The sequence below is a fragment of the Lacerta agilis genome, chromosome 1 (assembly GCF_009819535.1).
Source record: "Lacerta agilis isolate rLacAgi1 chromosome 1, rLacAgi1.pri, whole genome shotgun sequence".
Taxonomy (NCBI): Eukaryota; Metazoa; Chordata; class Lepidosauria; order Squamata; family Lacertidae; genus Lacerta; species Lacerta agilis.
This window is the reverse complement of record NC_046312.1, coordinates 122765928-122778694: the sequence shown is the minus strand read 5'-3', so window position 1 is coordinate 122778694 and position 12767 is coordinate 122765928. Positions and strand designations below refer to the sequence as shown.

The window sequence follows — 12767 nt, the reverse complement described above, 5'->3', positions numbered from 1 at the left end:
AACCACCCTCTGCTTAACATGCCAAAAACTTGTGGGCGGTTTCAAGTAAAAGATCAAAAATGGAAGCTTGCAAAGTTTATTTAGGTAATATGAATCCGAGGTACATCTGTGCACACTAAAACAGAATGGGACCTTTTGTTCAACCGTTATAGTGATCACATAACCTTAACAAGCTTGATTAAACCAGCAAACATTTCCCAGACTTAGGGTACTTACAGATGACCAGGTTATCATTCATTTTGATTTGTTTGCACAAAATTTCTTGAGGTTACACACCATTAGTTGATACTGATTTGTGTGGGAATTCTAGTACATCACATCAAGTAATTGCAACCCTACATTTTCCAGTGCGTCTTCCCAACACTTTCCTTGCTGCAAGAAGCATCATTTAGAGGGAGGAGGTTTTGTTGCAGAAGAGTGCCAAATACACTTTAAATTTCGCAACCCGAATTTGCTACATGCAATCGAATTTCCCCTGCAAAATAGCAAGTCAGGAAGTAAAATACCTTACATGCGACCATGCCAACAGATTTTTTGCATTTTTCTACCAATATTACAATAGTACAATGCATATGTACTTCTTGCTTTTTCTTTGCACAGAAATGCTAGTCTCTCATTAAAGAACACAGGAAGAGCCTGCTGGATGAGGCCAATGGCCCATTTAGTCCAGCATACTGTTTTCACAGAGGCCAACCAGATATCTGCAGGAAGCACGCAAGCAGGATACAAGCCCAAGAGCCATCTCTCCTCCTGCAGTTTCCAGCAACGGGTATTCAAAATAATACTGCTTCTGAACATATAGACAGAGCACAAGTCTATTCTCCATTTGTTCAATTGTCTTTTAAAGGCTTCCAAGTTTGTGGCTATCACTGCCTTTTAAGGGAGAGAGCTCCAGAGCTTAACTATGCGTGAGGTACTTCAATGAGCATCTTTGGATGCCCAGGACTTCTAGTGTTATGAGGGAGAAATTGTTTTCTCAATCCACACTTTCTCCATGCCATGCCTAGTTTTATAAAATTCTATCATGTCACTACTTACTTGCCTTTTCTCTAAACAAAAAAGTCCAAAATGCTTTCCTCACAGGAAAGCTGCTGCAGTTCTTTGATCATTCTAATTGCCTTTTCTGAACCTTCTCCCAACTCTCATCTAGCGCATCATCATTTTTTTTCTGCTCTTCTAAACAAGTTTCAAAAAGGTGTGAAATTATATCACTGCGCCTGTGCACTTAGGCTGCTTTCAGATAGGTGTTTATTGTGGGATGGGTGTTCCTCACGCAGTTTTTTGCACAATGTCACTGGCATCAAAATGCTAGACTGTATGTTCTCCTCCCCTTTTAACCTGCATTTACCCTTCTGGGGGGAGGGCCTCCTTATTTTAAAAAAAATTAAAACTGTTGACAACAACCCAATTGCACCCACACCCTTGCATGCACCTTGGATCAATATGAAAATGGCAGTGTTGTGAGTCTTCCCCTCCATGCCATCTGGTACACCTTATCCTGTATTTTGATGTCATTAAGCTGTGCCTTTCCTTGCTTCACAGGATTGGCTGGTGTGGGCCAGGAAGCACACAGTGTAACAATGTGAGGACGCTGGGCAAATTGTATTATGTACAGTGGTACCTTGGGTTAAGGTCCGTTCTGGAGGTCCGTTCTTAAACTGAAACTGTTCTTAACCTGAAGTACCGGTACCACTTTAGCTAATGCGGCCTCCCGCTGCTGCCGCACCACGGGAGCATGATTTCTGTTCTCATCCTGAAGCAAAGTTCTTAACCCGAGGTAATATTTCTGGGTTAGCGGAGTCTGTAACCTGAAGCATCTGTAACCTGAAGCGCCTGTAACCCGAGGTACCACTGTATTATAAAGCTGGAAGAAAGAGATTCTGATTGGCGGCACCTCCCTTTTTTTGTTTGTAAGATTTAGTTCTGCTTTAGGTGAACAGAGGGCTTCTGGGCGGGGACTTAATGTTGTAAGTAGGTTGTTCAGAAATCACAATTGCACATACACAGCATTGGTTAAGTGAAATGCAAAACCCAGGCCTGAAGTTTCACCAGAAAAAAGAATGTGAGGAACAAGGACTGTGAGTGACAGCAGAGATGGAGAACCTGGGGTCTCCAAGATATGGTTGGACTTCCAACCGTATGGTATGGGGGCATTTGGAGTCCCAATAATATTTGGAGGGGTACCAACCCTGGATCTCTGGGAGTCCCAGTAACGGCTATTCTCTTAGCCGGAATGAGTGCAACTAGAGTCTTCTTCCTCTTCCTCCTCCTCCCATTAAATTCTTTGCCACTCTATCACCCATGAGCACGGCAGGGATTTATTTATTTACATTGCACATCGCTAATTAAACTTGTTGAGAAACTTCTGAAAAGAAATCAAAGTTCGGTGAAGTGCAAGCCAAGTGATTCAGTCTTCCTGGCAAAGCTACACAAGAGAGCAACAGCGTAAGTGTGAAGCAATATCACTTGTAGGCTTCATTACTGGTGCACCTGCATACTTAAATCAATTTTAATCCATGCTATAGTTAAAAAAGGTGTGATAACAAGGCACATAATCAAACAACAGATGACTCCTCAAATTATTTCCTTCACCTTTCAAGAAATAATCTGCATGCTAGCCTTAGGAAGTGGCATATGCATCTTTTAAATGTGCATGATTTTTATTGCCTAGTGCTTGATATTCTGGAAAGACAGCTTATCTTACACAACACAACCGTCACAGGAGATAATGCATGCGCCAGACATCTAAGATGCACAAAGGGACTCTTCCTCGCATGCACCTTGTACCTTTTAACAGTCAGCAGTCATTAAACAATGCTTTCTCACACCCTGAGGATGTTGTCTGATGCCCCGAGCAATCTATCGTGCACACCACTGCACAGTAGATTTCCTAAAGCCAAAACCAGCTCATGATTTATTTTACCACAGACCTTGTTCAAAGTAAATAAAATGGATCAATTTGAGATTCTCACTTCACAGACGACAGTAGCAGTAAGCAGATGCTCAGTGGCAGCCAATCCTGGCATGTGGGAACAGGGAAACACACACAGCATAATGAGATGTGGAGGATGCAAGGCAAGTTCGGCTATCATCAGCCTTCGCCAACCCAGATGTTGTTGGACTCCCAAGTCCCTTCAACTCCAGCCATTATAGCCAACGGTCAGGAATGATGGGAGATGTATTCCAAAGCATCTCAGGCTCACTGTGTCGGGGAAGGCTGAATTAGATATTGCCTGAGGTTGGGGGAACTCTGTACATGGTTGCTGTGTCTAGTAGCCGGCACATGTTTTTCTGTAACATTTAGTAATACCTTGAAAAACTGAGGGAAAGAGGTGTGAAAGAGGCAGAAGACTAATGGAAAGGTGGCTAGAGGTTGTAGGAAACTTAGTAGCCAGAAAAAAAGGAGGAGGTGGTGAAAAAGGACCCTGGGAGAGGAGGGAGAGTAGACAGGCTAATGAGTTAGGGAGGCAGGAGACCCCTGGATCTGCTGAAAGGGGCTCCAGGAAGGAAAAAGAGTATGTTAGCACTAGGAACCTAGAAAGGCAGATAGAAACAACCACCAAATGGTTAGGCCTTTAACTGTAGCTGCCTAGTACCAAAAAGTGTGAAAATGGTAGGAGACTCTCATGTAAATGAATATGAAGCCTGCAATATAATTCCCCACAAGAAAGCAACTACTGAACTAAAATGAAATGCATTTGTTGATAAAGCACTGGAAGATGTTGACTTGAAGCAGTTAGCACCTCATGGCACTTTCTGCACATTCCTGGTTCTTCTTCAAAGGGAGATGTCCCACGAAACAGTGGACTTACTTTTTTCATCCTTTGGGATCTAGAAAAATGAATAAATAGTAAACGGAACGATCAGTCTCAAAGAGTCATTGCTAGGACTTGTTGCTAAATCAGTTTGGATTTCTGTGAAACTGATTCAACAATACCTGAAGGCAACAAGAGGAAGCCACTGGAGGCACAAAAGATTTAGGGTGCCATTAAAGACAGACCAGAAGATGCTACGCTCTGATTTTTAATTTAAGAGTAACCTATTCCTCATCCTGACAGTCACCAGAGAAAGAAGAATTAGGCACCAGATGCATTAAAAATCTTTACCATCTCAGTAAATTGGTCATCACAGGCCATTCGCACTCGTTCAGGAGTCAAGGGGCTGTTCAACACAAAGTCTGCTGACAATCCTCTTTCTTTTCTGGCAGCAGCCACTGCATCCCATATTGCAAAAAAAACAGAGCTCCCCAAGAAAAGTGCCGCTTCACCAAGGCCCTGCCAAAAGCAGAGACAAAAGCAGTGAAATCATGTTGAGGCATTAGCAAATATTTCACATCAAGAATCTTTCAGGGAGCATCTCTGTCTGCACATGAAATGAGTTTTGTTTTCTCATTGTGTGGGAACAAGGTCCAGCATCTGACGCACTCTTAAGAGCTCGGTGGCACCAGCCTTTGTGAACTCACTTGGGCCAGCAGGCAGACCTCACATGAGCCAGCACCTTCGTGTGGTTGATGTGAGAAGCTACAGGAACCTACTGCACAACACCCATGATGAATAATACACTCCTTGCTCTCCCTGTGCTCAGGGCTGGCTCCAAGCTTGAGGGGGCCTTCACGATGGGGTGACTAGCGGGCTTCCTGATTCAATATGTGATGAGTGGATGTTCCAGTCTCATTCTCTGTCCTTCCACTTATTTCCCACTAAGCTCCAAGGGTGGTAGGTGGCCCTGCCTTACTGAGAAGGAGGAGGGGTAGTGATGGTAGCAGAAGCAGCAGCACTCCTCAAATCAGTACTGGGTGGCTTATCAATGTCCACAGTGTTACAATTGCAACGGTGCCCACCTTTCACTTCCTTAGGAGCCTGCCATGCCCTGTCTGTGACTTTTTGTCTGCTTTCGATTAAACCTTGTTCAAGGGGAAAGTGATGCTGTGGAAACAGGTACCGAAATAACTTGGTGTCATCCCGTGACCTCGTGGTTGGAGGATGTGTAAAGGGCACTGTCCAAAATGTATCTGACGGGTTCTGCATATTCTGCCAATAGAAAGAGCCTCTGCCAAGCTCGCCCTCAGCTTGCTTCCGGCACAGCTCACCTGCAACCAGCTCCCGACTATGTGTCCTTCACTTCAATTTAGGCCTTATAGTCACATTCCGTCAAGCTACGTAACTGGCCTAATCTCCCATTAGGCTTTTTGGCCTTGTTTCGCTAGAAGTTTGACATAACTTGTGTTCTGTTTGGCTGCAAGTAGAAAACTGTGCTATGATTGTTTTCAGCTAGTTGGCACAGTTTTTCTAGCTACCACTGCCTCGCTGGGTAGTTAAGAGAGAGGGCTAGGCCACTGTAAAAATTGCATTCCTTATTTCTGATTGTTTGATAGCCTGTTCTGGTATCATGCCTCCAAAAAGGGCTTGGAATGCCTCAAAGTTGACTACTCTTCTCCCGTTAGGGGGACATACTACAGTGAAACAATTGCCTAGCAAGGGTCCCCACTGGAGTATGTCATGTATTTTTCTTTTGGCTCTGCTGCACTGTGGTCTGCAATCAATATTCCAATGTGAAGTTGAGGATTTCAGTCTTAGGGGAGACAACTTGCTCAATAACATGTCACAAAACTGAATGAAACACTCCTGACATTATATCCATGTGGGCAAAAACCCAACCGCTGTTAAGCACATTTAATCACTGTTTATTTCAATTGCACTTATGCCTGAATGGCTGTGGGATGGGTTATAGCCGCATGATTAATAATCCAGTAACAATATATTCATAGTGAAAACAACTTATTATCTCATATCATTTCCATCCCACCCTCAAAGTCTGCAGTTTTTCCTTCAGTAATATGGGTCACTTAGGTTTAGCAGGAGAAAGATGGAAGAACTGCACCTTGGATTTCAATCTTCTTACCTTGGATGAGTAGATTGCTGTTGGGTTTTGGGAAGATGCCAACAAGGAGACACTTATCTGTTCTGGAATGTCACAAACAGCAGGGATTTTATACTGATCTGGGCCCCGTGTGTAGAGGACCCCCTCTGGGGAATATTTGAGTTCCTCTGTTGTGTAAAGTCCAAGGCCCTGGACAAAGGCACCTTCAATCTGCCAAGAGGAAGTATAGCTTACAGTGAGATTTCCACATGCTTTGTTGTGTTAAAGTAATACATACGAGCTCTCATTACATTGTCTGAAAGCGATGCTAGCTTTAAAATTATAATTATTTATTATTAAAATTGAACAAATGAACCATAAAAGCATAAAGATCTAACACCTGAAAGACAACTAGACACCTTACAATTAATATTGTAATTAGACTTTCAGAATTCTATGAATAATGCTGCCCTTCCACAAATATTTCAATTCTTTGCTTTCCTTCTCTTAAATTTCACCATCTAACAAAGCTGAAATGGGTGGGGCATTTTTGCAAGATGCTACGTTTTAATTAACCATTTCTATCACAAGGGTTGGAAGGAGGTCCAACCCCATGCTCAGTGAATTTCTGTATTGTTGGGTTTTGTATCTGTCACTGAACAGGGTGTTGGATCTCCTTCCAAATCTTACGATTCTAATTGAAGTGAATTTAGTACCTCATAGCACAATGAAGAAATTCTCAGGACTTACCTGACCTATATCCATTGCCGGATTGATGCTGCATCCAATATCCATAACAATATCTGTTTTGACATTCTGTTAATGAAAAACAGGTTGTAACTTGGTATTACATTCGGAGGACTGAAGCATGAGGAGATGAGCCAAATATTATGGATAGGATATTGAGAATTTGTACCCAGTGAGATATGACCTATTTGTGGCTCATTTTGGGAAATAAGTCCCAATGAATTTAACAATACTTTATTTGTTATAAGTATCCTTAGGACTACAGTCCTTATCTTGTAATACTTTCTTATACAGTGTCAATGATGCTACTTTCATTTTTAGAAGTAGGTAGAGTGGACATCCCTGTAATGGAAAAATAACAGTAGCCAGGAAAGCTGATGCATTGTATTGGCTAAGAAACCAACAAATACCAGCTTTTGAAACTTCCCAATATATTGATTGAAAATATATTGTATTGTAACTGTACTGTAACTTATAAATAAATGTTTCTGGTTTTTTTAAATAAAATTTTCCTTCAACTATAAATGTACTCGGCAGCCTTTCAGCCTCAAAGCCAGAATCCCATATACCCAAAAGTAATAATACTGCAGGAATCCTGTAAAAATTAGATACACAATATATATTGTATCCCTAATTTTTACAGGATTCCTGCAGTATTATTACTTTTTGGTATATGGGTACCCCCCGCGACCGGGTGAGCTCCCGTTGCTCGGTCCCAGCTCCTGCCCACCTAGCAGTTCGAAAGCATGCCAAAGTGCAAGTAGATACATAGGTACTGCTCCAGTGGGAAGGTAAACGGCGTTTCTGTGCGCTGCTCTGGTTCACTAGAAGCGGCTTAGTCATGCTGGCCACATGACCCGGAAGCTGTACGCCAGCTCCCTTGGCCAGTAACGCGAGATGAGCGCTGCAACCCCAGAGTCAGACACAACTGGAACTAATGGTCAGGGGTCCCTTTACCTTTACCTTTACCATATGGCTATATTGGTGCATAGCATTTATATAGGCTATGTATTCTTATTATCTTTCTGTGGCAATAAACACTATACCACTTCTCTGGGAAAATTCATGTGCAAATGGAATTCATAAATTGTAAAAGTTAAATAAAAAGCTGTCTGGTTCTGCACAAGACTGCCCGTTTTTGCCCAGTCAGCTTTGCTCCTGCTTTGGAAGAAAACAGCTGGGAAAAGGGCAAAGTGGAGGCTGTTGGCTACTTCAACACAAGTGCCAGGATGAATTCACGTTCAAAGTTGCCATGCATGTGCACAGCTCATGGATTTCTGAAGTCACATGAGGAAGGAGGAGAGGTTAAACTCGATCCACACAAGAAACCACTATGTATCCTGCACCCATTTCCAATCAGCTGTGCTTTGTAGAAACCAGCAGGATTTATTGCTGTCCACTGCAAACAGCTGTTAAGACTGAATACAACAAAGAAAACACAAGAGCCTTTCATTAGTTGCACAGGAACTTGACTGTGCTTTTTGCACTAGCTGTTAAGTGACACCTGACAGTTTACCTTGTGGTCTCCAGTCAGGCAGTCTATTTCAACCTCTGTGCAGGCAGCTCCAAAAACAAAATATTCAAATGGGTGGCCTTCCCCTTTCTCCCAGTCCATGTATGCTTCATAACCCCTGCAAGAAGCAACGAAGTATGTTGGGGAGTAAGGGATGCTTGCAGGCATGGGAACGACAATAAAAGAGACAAGGGGAAACATAGCAATAAAGAGCCTCACAATCACAATGATATGCTGGACCCTCAGTTCAGTCAAGACAATCAGTCATGACAGTGGAGCTATGTGAGATTTGCTCTGATGATGCATTATGTTGTTTAAGAACCTAGTAGCAGGCCTGCTGATCAGATCAAATGTTCATCTAATTCAGCATTCTGTTTCTGGAAGTGGCCAAGCCTCCAGGAACCCCACCAACAGGAGATGTAGGTAAAAGCCCCCAACATTCTTCTTCCCCAAAGCCAGTCAATACTGCTTCTGTTACCAACAATGGCTAATACCCATCAATAGATCTATGGTTATGGCTTTTCCTCATTTAAAGCTGTATCATCATTGCCACATTATATTCTCTCTTGATGCAGTCAGAATGCAGTGCTGACCTGAGTTCTCTGATTCGGACTTTTCCTTTACAGAAATATAAAAAACCCTCCAGACTCACTGACAGAACTTTTAACCAACTGTACCAATTTCTAAATGCAACCAATAATTCCTTCCACTTGATCAGTGGGTTGGATCCAACGTTACTGTGAGCAGAATGCAGAAAGCCCGTGGGGTGGGGGAGAACAGGTGAGTTTTGCCCGAAAAAGTTGCTCTGGAGAGTTGGGAGTGTCTCTGGAACCATTTGGGAAGCAGCACAGGGCGGCCTTCCTCTTTCTCCAACTGGTTTTAAAAAATGCATCTTTCTCCAGCAGGATGATCTGCTGGATCTTAGTGCCTTTCACTCCCAGAAGGATCCTCTGGATCCTCCCTGTAATATTTATCGATTTAATGCCATCAGTGTGCATGGTTCATTATAGAGTGCAAAACAGTAGGCCACACTCTGCTGCCAACATTCTCCTTCAGGACCTTCATGTGCAAGACTAGACATGATATGCCCTTTTCTCTGTAAGCTTATGTCTAAGCAGTATATGCAACTACTAAAAGTATCAGCTCAAATCATTCATGATCCCTGCAGTAGCTACCTCGTTAGGCAAGTCATTACAGTAATTCTCTTTTGACAATCACTTCTTGAAGTCATGAGTTAATATCTAGTACCTGAAATAACCTATAGCTGACAGATTGATACTCTGCTCAAAAGCTTCTTTGGCCTGTAAAACAAGCAAGCATAGTAAGTTTATTCCTTCAAAAAGCAATCTTATATTAAAAAAGATACCATGGCCAAGCTAAAACCAAGACATTCCTATTAATATTTCCAGTTGGACGATCAACTCACAAGCAGGATTTGAGCTATGAGTAACAGAAGTAATTAGGCAATAATACTGTGGTTATTATTTAATAGATAGAATATAGGGGGCAGCAGAAGGGGAGAAACTCCTCCATAGAAAATGGGGTGGAAAATCAACAAAAAGACGAAATTGTGTTTTGATTGTATATGTTAAAAATGTTGAAACTTAATAAAATATAATTGAAAATATATATATTTCCAGTTGACTGAATGATGAAATGGAATGTTGCATATACTCTGAGAACTGTGACGAAGGGGCTTTCACTGAGGAAGTAAGACTGCTGGGAGGAGCTCAGGTGGCTGAATACTCCTCTCCAAATAAAACAATCCCATCCATCCAGAAAACTAGTGTTTCAGGGAGAAGAAGTTTGGCCTAGCCTTCTTCCTGACATGATAGTTACAAGCAGTTGTTTTTTTTCTATGCAGAAGCATCCCAGTACATGAGCTCTCACTAACACCACACACAGGTTTACTAGCTCAGCTAAGAGTCAAACTGTACCTGATTCTTAGTCCCCGTATCTTTTCCTCCAGCAAAACAGAAGCTGGTGGTGGCAAAAAGCTGCTTTCTTTATTAGCAGTGTGCACCATAAAGCAGTACCAAGCTTCTGCAAATGTGTCTACTACAGTACTTCATTTCATCTCCTCACTGCTCTTAATTTAAATGTTAATTCATCCGTTCAAACCTTGGACTAATTCCCCCCCTGGAATGTGTCCTTCAGCTGTGGTAACACCCCGTGCTTGCCTAGATGAAGAACAGAGAAATGTGCATGAAATCTGCAGAAATCTGCAGAAATCTGTGCATTTTGTGCGGCTGCAATGTAGTTTCCTTTACAAAGGTAAGAGTCACATCAATTGCTGTGGTGCACACCACTTCCCACAGGGGAAAGCAGTTCTTGGTGTGAAAAAGATTCCTCTCCTCTGCATTAATTTAAGGAACAGTGGGAAAGAAAGAAAGCCCCTTTATGAAAGTGTGAATAACAAATTTGAATGAAGCAACTTGCCAAAGGCAGGGGCAAAGCCCTGCATAAGCGCAAATTCTTCACACTCCATTTTCCTTCTTTAATCATGTTGCGGTAAGCTAGGCAAGTTAAAACAAGAGGTTATGCCTTGGGCTCTAAAGTCATGTAACATTTAATACAAGTCAAATTGTTTGTTGTGGTGCTTCATCCCTTTGTTATGGTCGATAGCGAGTGTTCAAAACAGAAATGTCCAAATATATAAAATGATCCCCGACAAAACAAAGCAAAGACTGATAACACCAAAATTACTAGTAACTGTATCATACTATAGAATACCAGGAATAGAGAGCAGAATTACAAGCTGCTGAAGTTTTACATACAGCAGAACTATAATTAGCCATGCTGCAATAAATGGATGCTTTCTGATCTGAAAGGAGTAAAAAAAAAACACCATAAAATGTGTCCTGGGAATTTCCACATAAAGGGTAATCCATGGAAACCAAAGAACTACTCTTACCCACTCTTTCCATGTGCCCTTAGGGTTCTGTCTAATGATGGGCTCAAGATGTTTCCGGAGGGTCTGGCAGGCATCCTGATGACATTGGGAGGAGCACAAAGAAGAAAAGTTTCTATGTAAGACATTTAAAGGGTTCCATTTTTGCCATACCGCTGCGTTGTTGCTTACACCACAGGAGTCATTAAACACTAGTCTATGGCATTGCCAAGAGGTTATTTCAACAAAAAATCAAGAGCCTTCAGTCCTGAGAAGCTTAAATTTTGCAGCTCAGAAGGGGAAGGGCACCGGTTAAACCTCATTAAGGCTTCCTCCTTTGTTCTACAACCAATTGGGCAAATTTGCACTAACCAGATATTGCATGCTCTGTGCTGTAGCTCACCAGGTAAGGACCATAGCTCAGTGGCGGAGCATCTGCTTTGCATGCAGAACATCCCAGGTTCAATCCCTGGCATTGCCAGGTAGGTCTTACAAAGAGCCTTGCCTGAAAAACCGGAGAACCACTGCCGGTCAGTGTAGACAAATCTAAGTTAAATGGGCCAGATGTCTTACTAGGTATAAGGCAGTTTCCTATGCTGTTCCTGTGCTTCCTACATTCCCACCTAGCTGTTTGAAATCCATTGCAGGATGGCTCAGTCGGTAGAGCATGAGACTCTTAACCTCAGGGTCATGGGTCCAACCCCCACATTGGGTGAAATATTATTGCATTGCAGTGGGTTGGGCTAGATGAACCTCATGATTCCTTCCAGCTTTACAACACATTTCATCATCATCTAACAGAAGTAAGCTCCTATGAATATATTTCAAGAAGCCGGAACCTTGGAATTTTGCATTAATTAGAAGATTAATATCGTATTTTACCTTCACTGCCATTCCATTGACATCCGTTCCCATTGATCCAACTGAAGCACATGCATTAGGGACTGTCTGCGTACTTGTTTCACAGAAGTGAATATTTGACATTGGCATCTTTAATTCTCGGCTTGCAACCTAGAATGAGAAATGAATACGTACGATATTCTGTTTTAAGTACAGCAACCTAGACCTTTACACGCACACACAAAAGGGTTACACTTCATAGTTCTGCTTGAAAAGGTCTTTTTGGGTTCAGTGGCATTCACAAAGATAGTCAACAAATGCTATTGACCCAATTTCCCCCACTTTCAGGAGCTGAATACTGTATGGAAGAATTATATGGTCATGAAGGGGGTATAGCTGAAGAAATCAAATCAAGGTTTAGCTCCTCCACAATGTCTACCATATATAGACCATACAAAGAAGCCAGAGCCTATTTTATGGTGTACATGTATCAGGAGCTGATAACTATTTAATCTGCTTGTGCATAATCACAGCTGTTCTGCATATTAACCAGAGTAAAGCTGAAGATTAATGCTGCAGACAGTCAAAGGAGTCTTCACAAACTTTCACATGTTGGCACCATCTACTTTGACTAACCTTATTGCCCAATGCAGATTAATGTTGAAGCAGAATTAAATTATGGATAAAAGCATGTGAAAGCGATACGGACCAGAAACGGCCAGGTTTGTCTATCCTTTCATCAAGCGTAACTGGCTCATTGTTCCCAATGTGGCTTCCCAACTACAAATAAAAGGGAGTACAGTGGACCCTATGGATACGACTATAATTCATTCCGGGGGTCTATACGCACCCTGAAATTCCGTAAGCAGAGGTGCTGCTTTTGCGCATGTGCGCGCAGCAAAACCCAGAAGAATACAC

General features: G+C 42.2%; 1 protein-coding gene across 1 annotated transcript in view; it reads right to left on the bottom strand.

The window, feature by feature from the left end:
• Positions 1 to 2495: 2495 nt before the first annotated feature.
• Positions 2496 to 12767, bottom strand: part of AOX1 (aldehyde oxidase 1) — a 40965-nt gene continuing 30693 nt past the window's right edge. Inside the window, exons 28-35 of the mRNA XM_033169366.1 lie at positions 11892 to 12020; positions 11034 to 11108; positions 9368 to 9420; positions 8123 to 8237; positions 6610 to 6675; positions 5902 to 6090; positions 4107 to 4274; positions 2496 to 3831 (exon numbers count right to left, since the gene is read on the bottom strand). Coding sequence (XP_033025257.1) covers positions 3778 to 3831; positions 4107 to 4274; positions 5902 to 6090; positions 6610 to 6675; positions 8123 to 8237; positions 9368 to 9420; positions 11034 to 11108; positions 11892 to 12020 — 849 coding nt within the window. The 3' untranslated portion in view covers positions 2496 to 3777. The remainder of the gene's footprint in view (positions 3832 to 4106; positions 4275 to 5901; positions 6091 to 6609; positions 6676 to 8122; positions 8238 to 9367; positions 9421 to 11033; positions 11109 to 11891; positions 12021 to 12767) is intronic.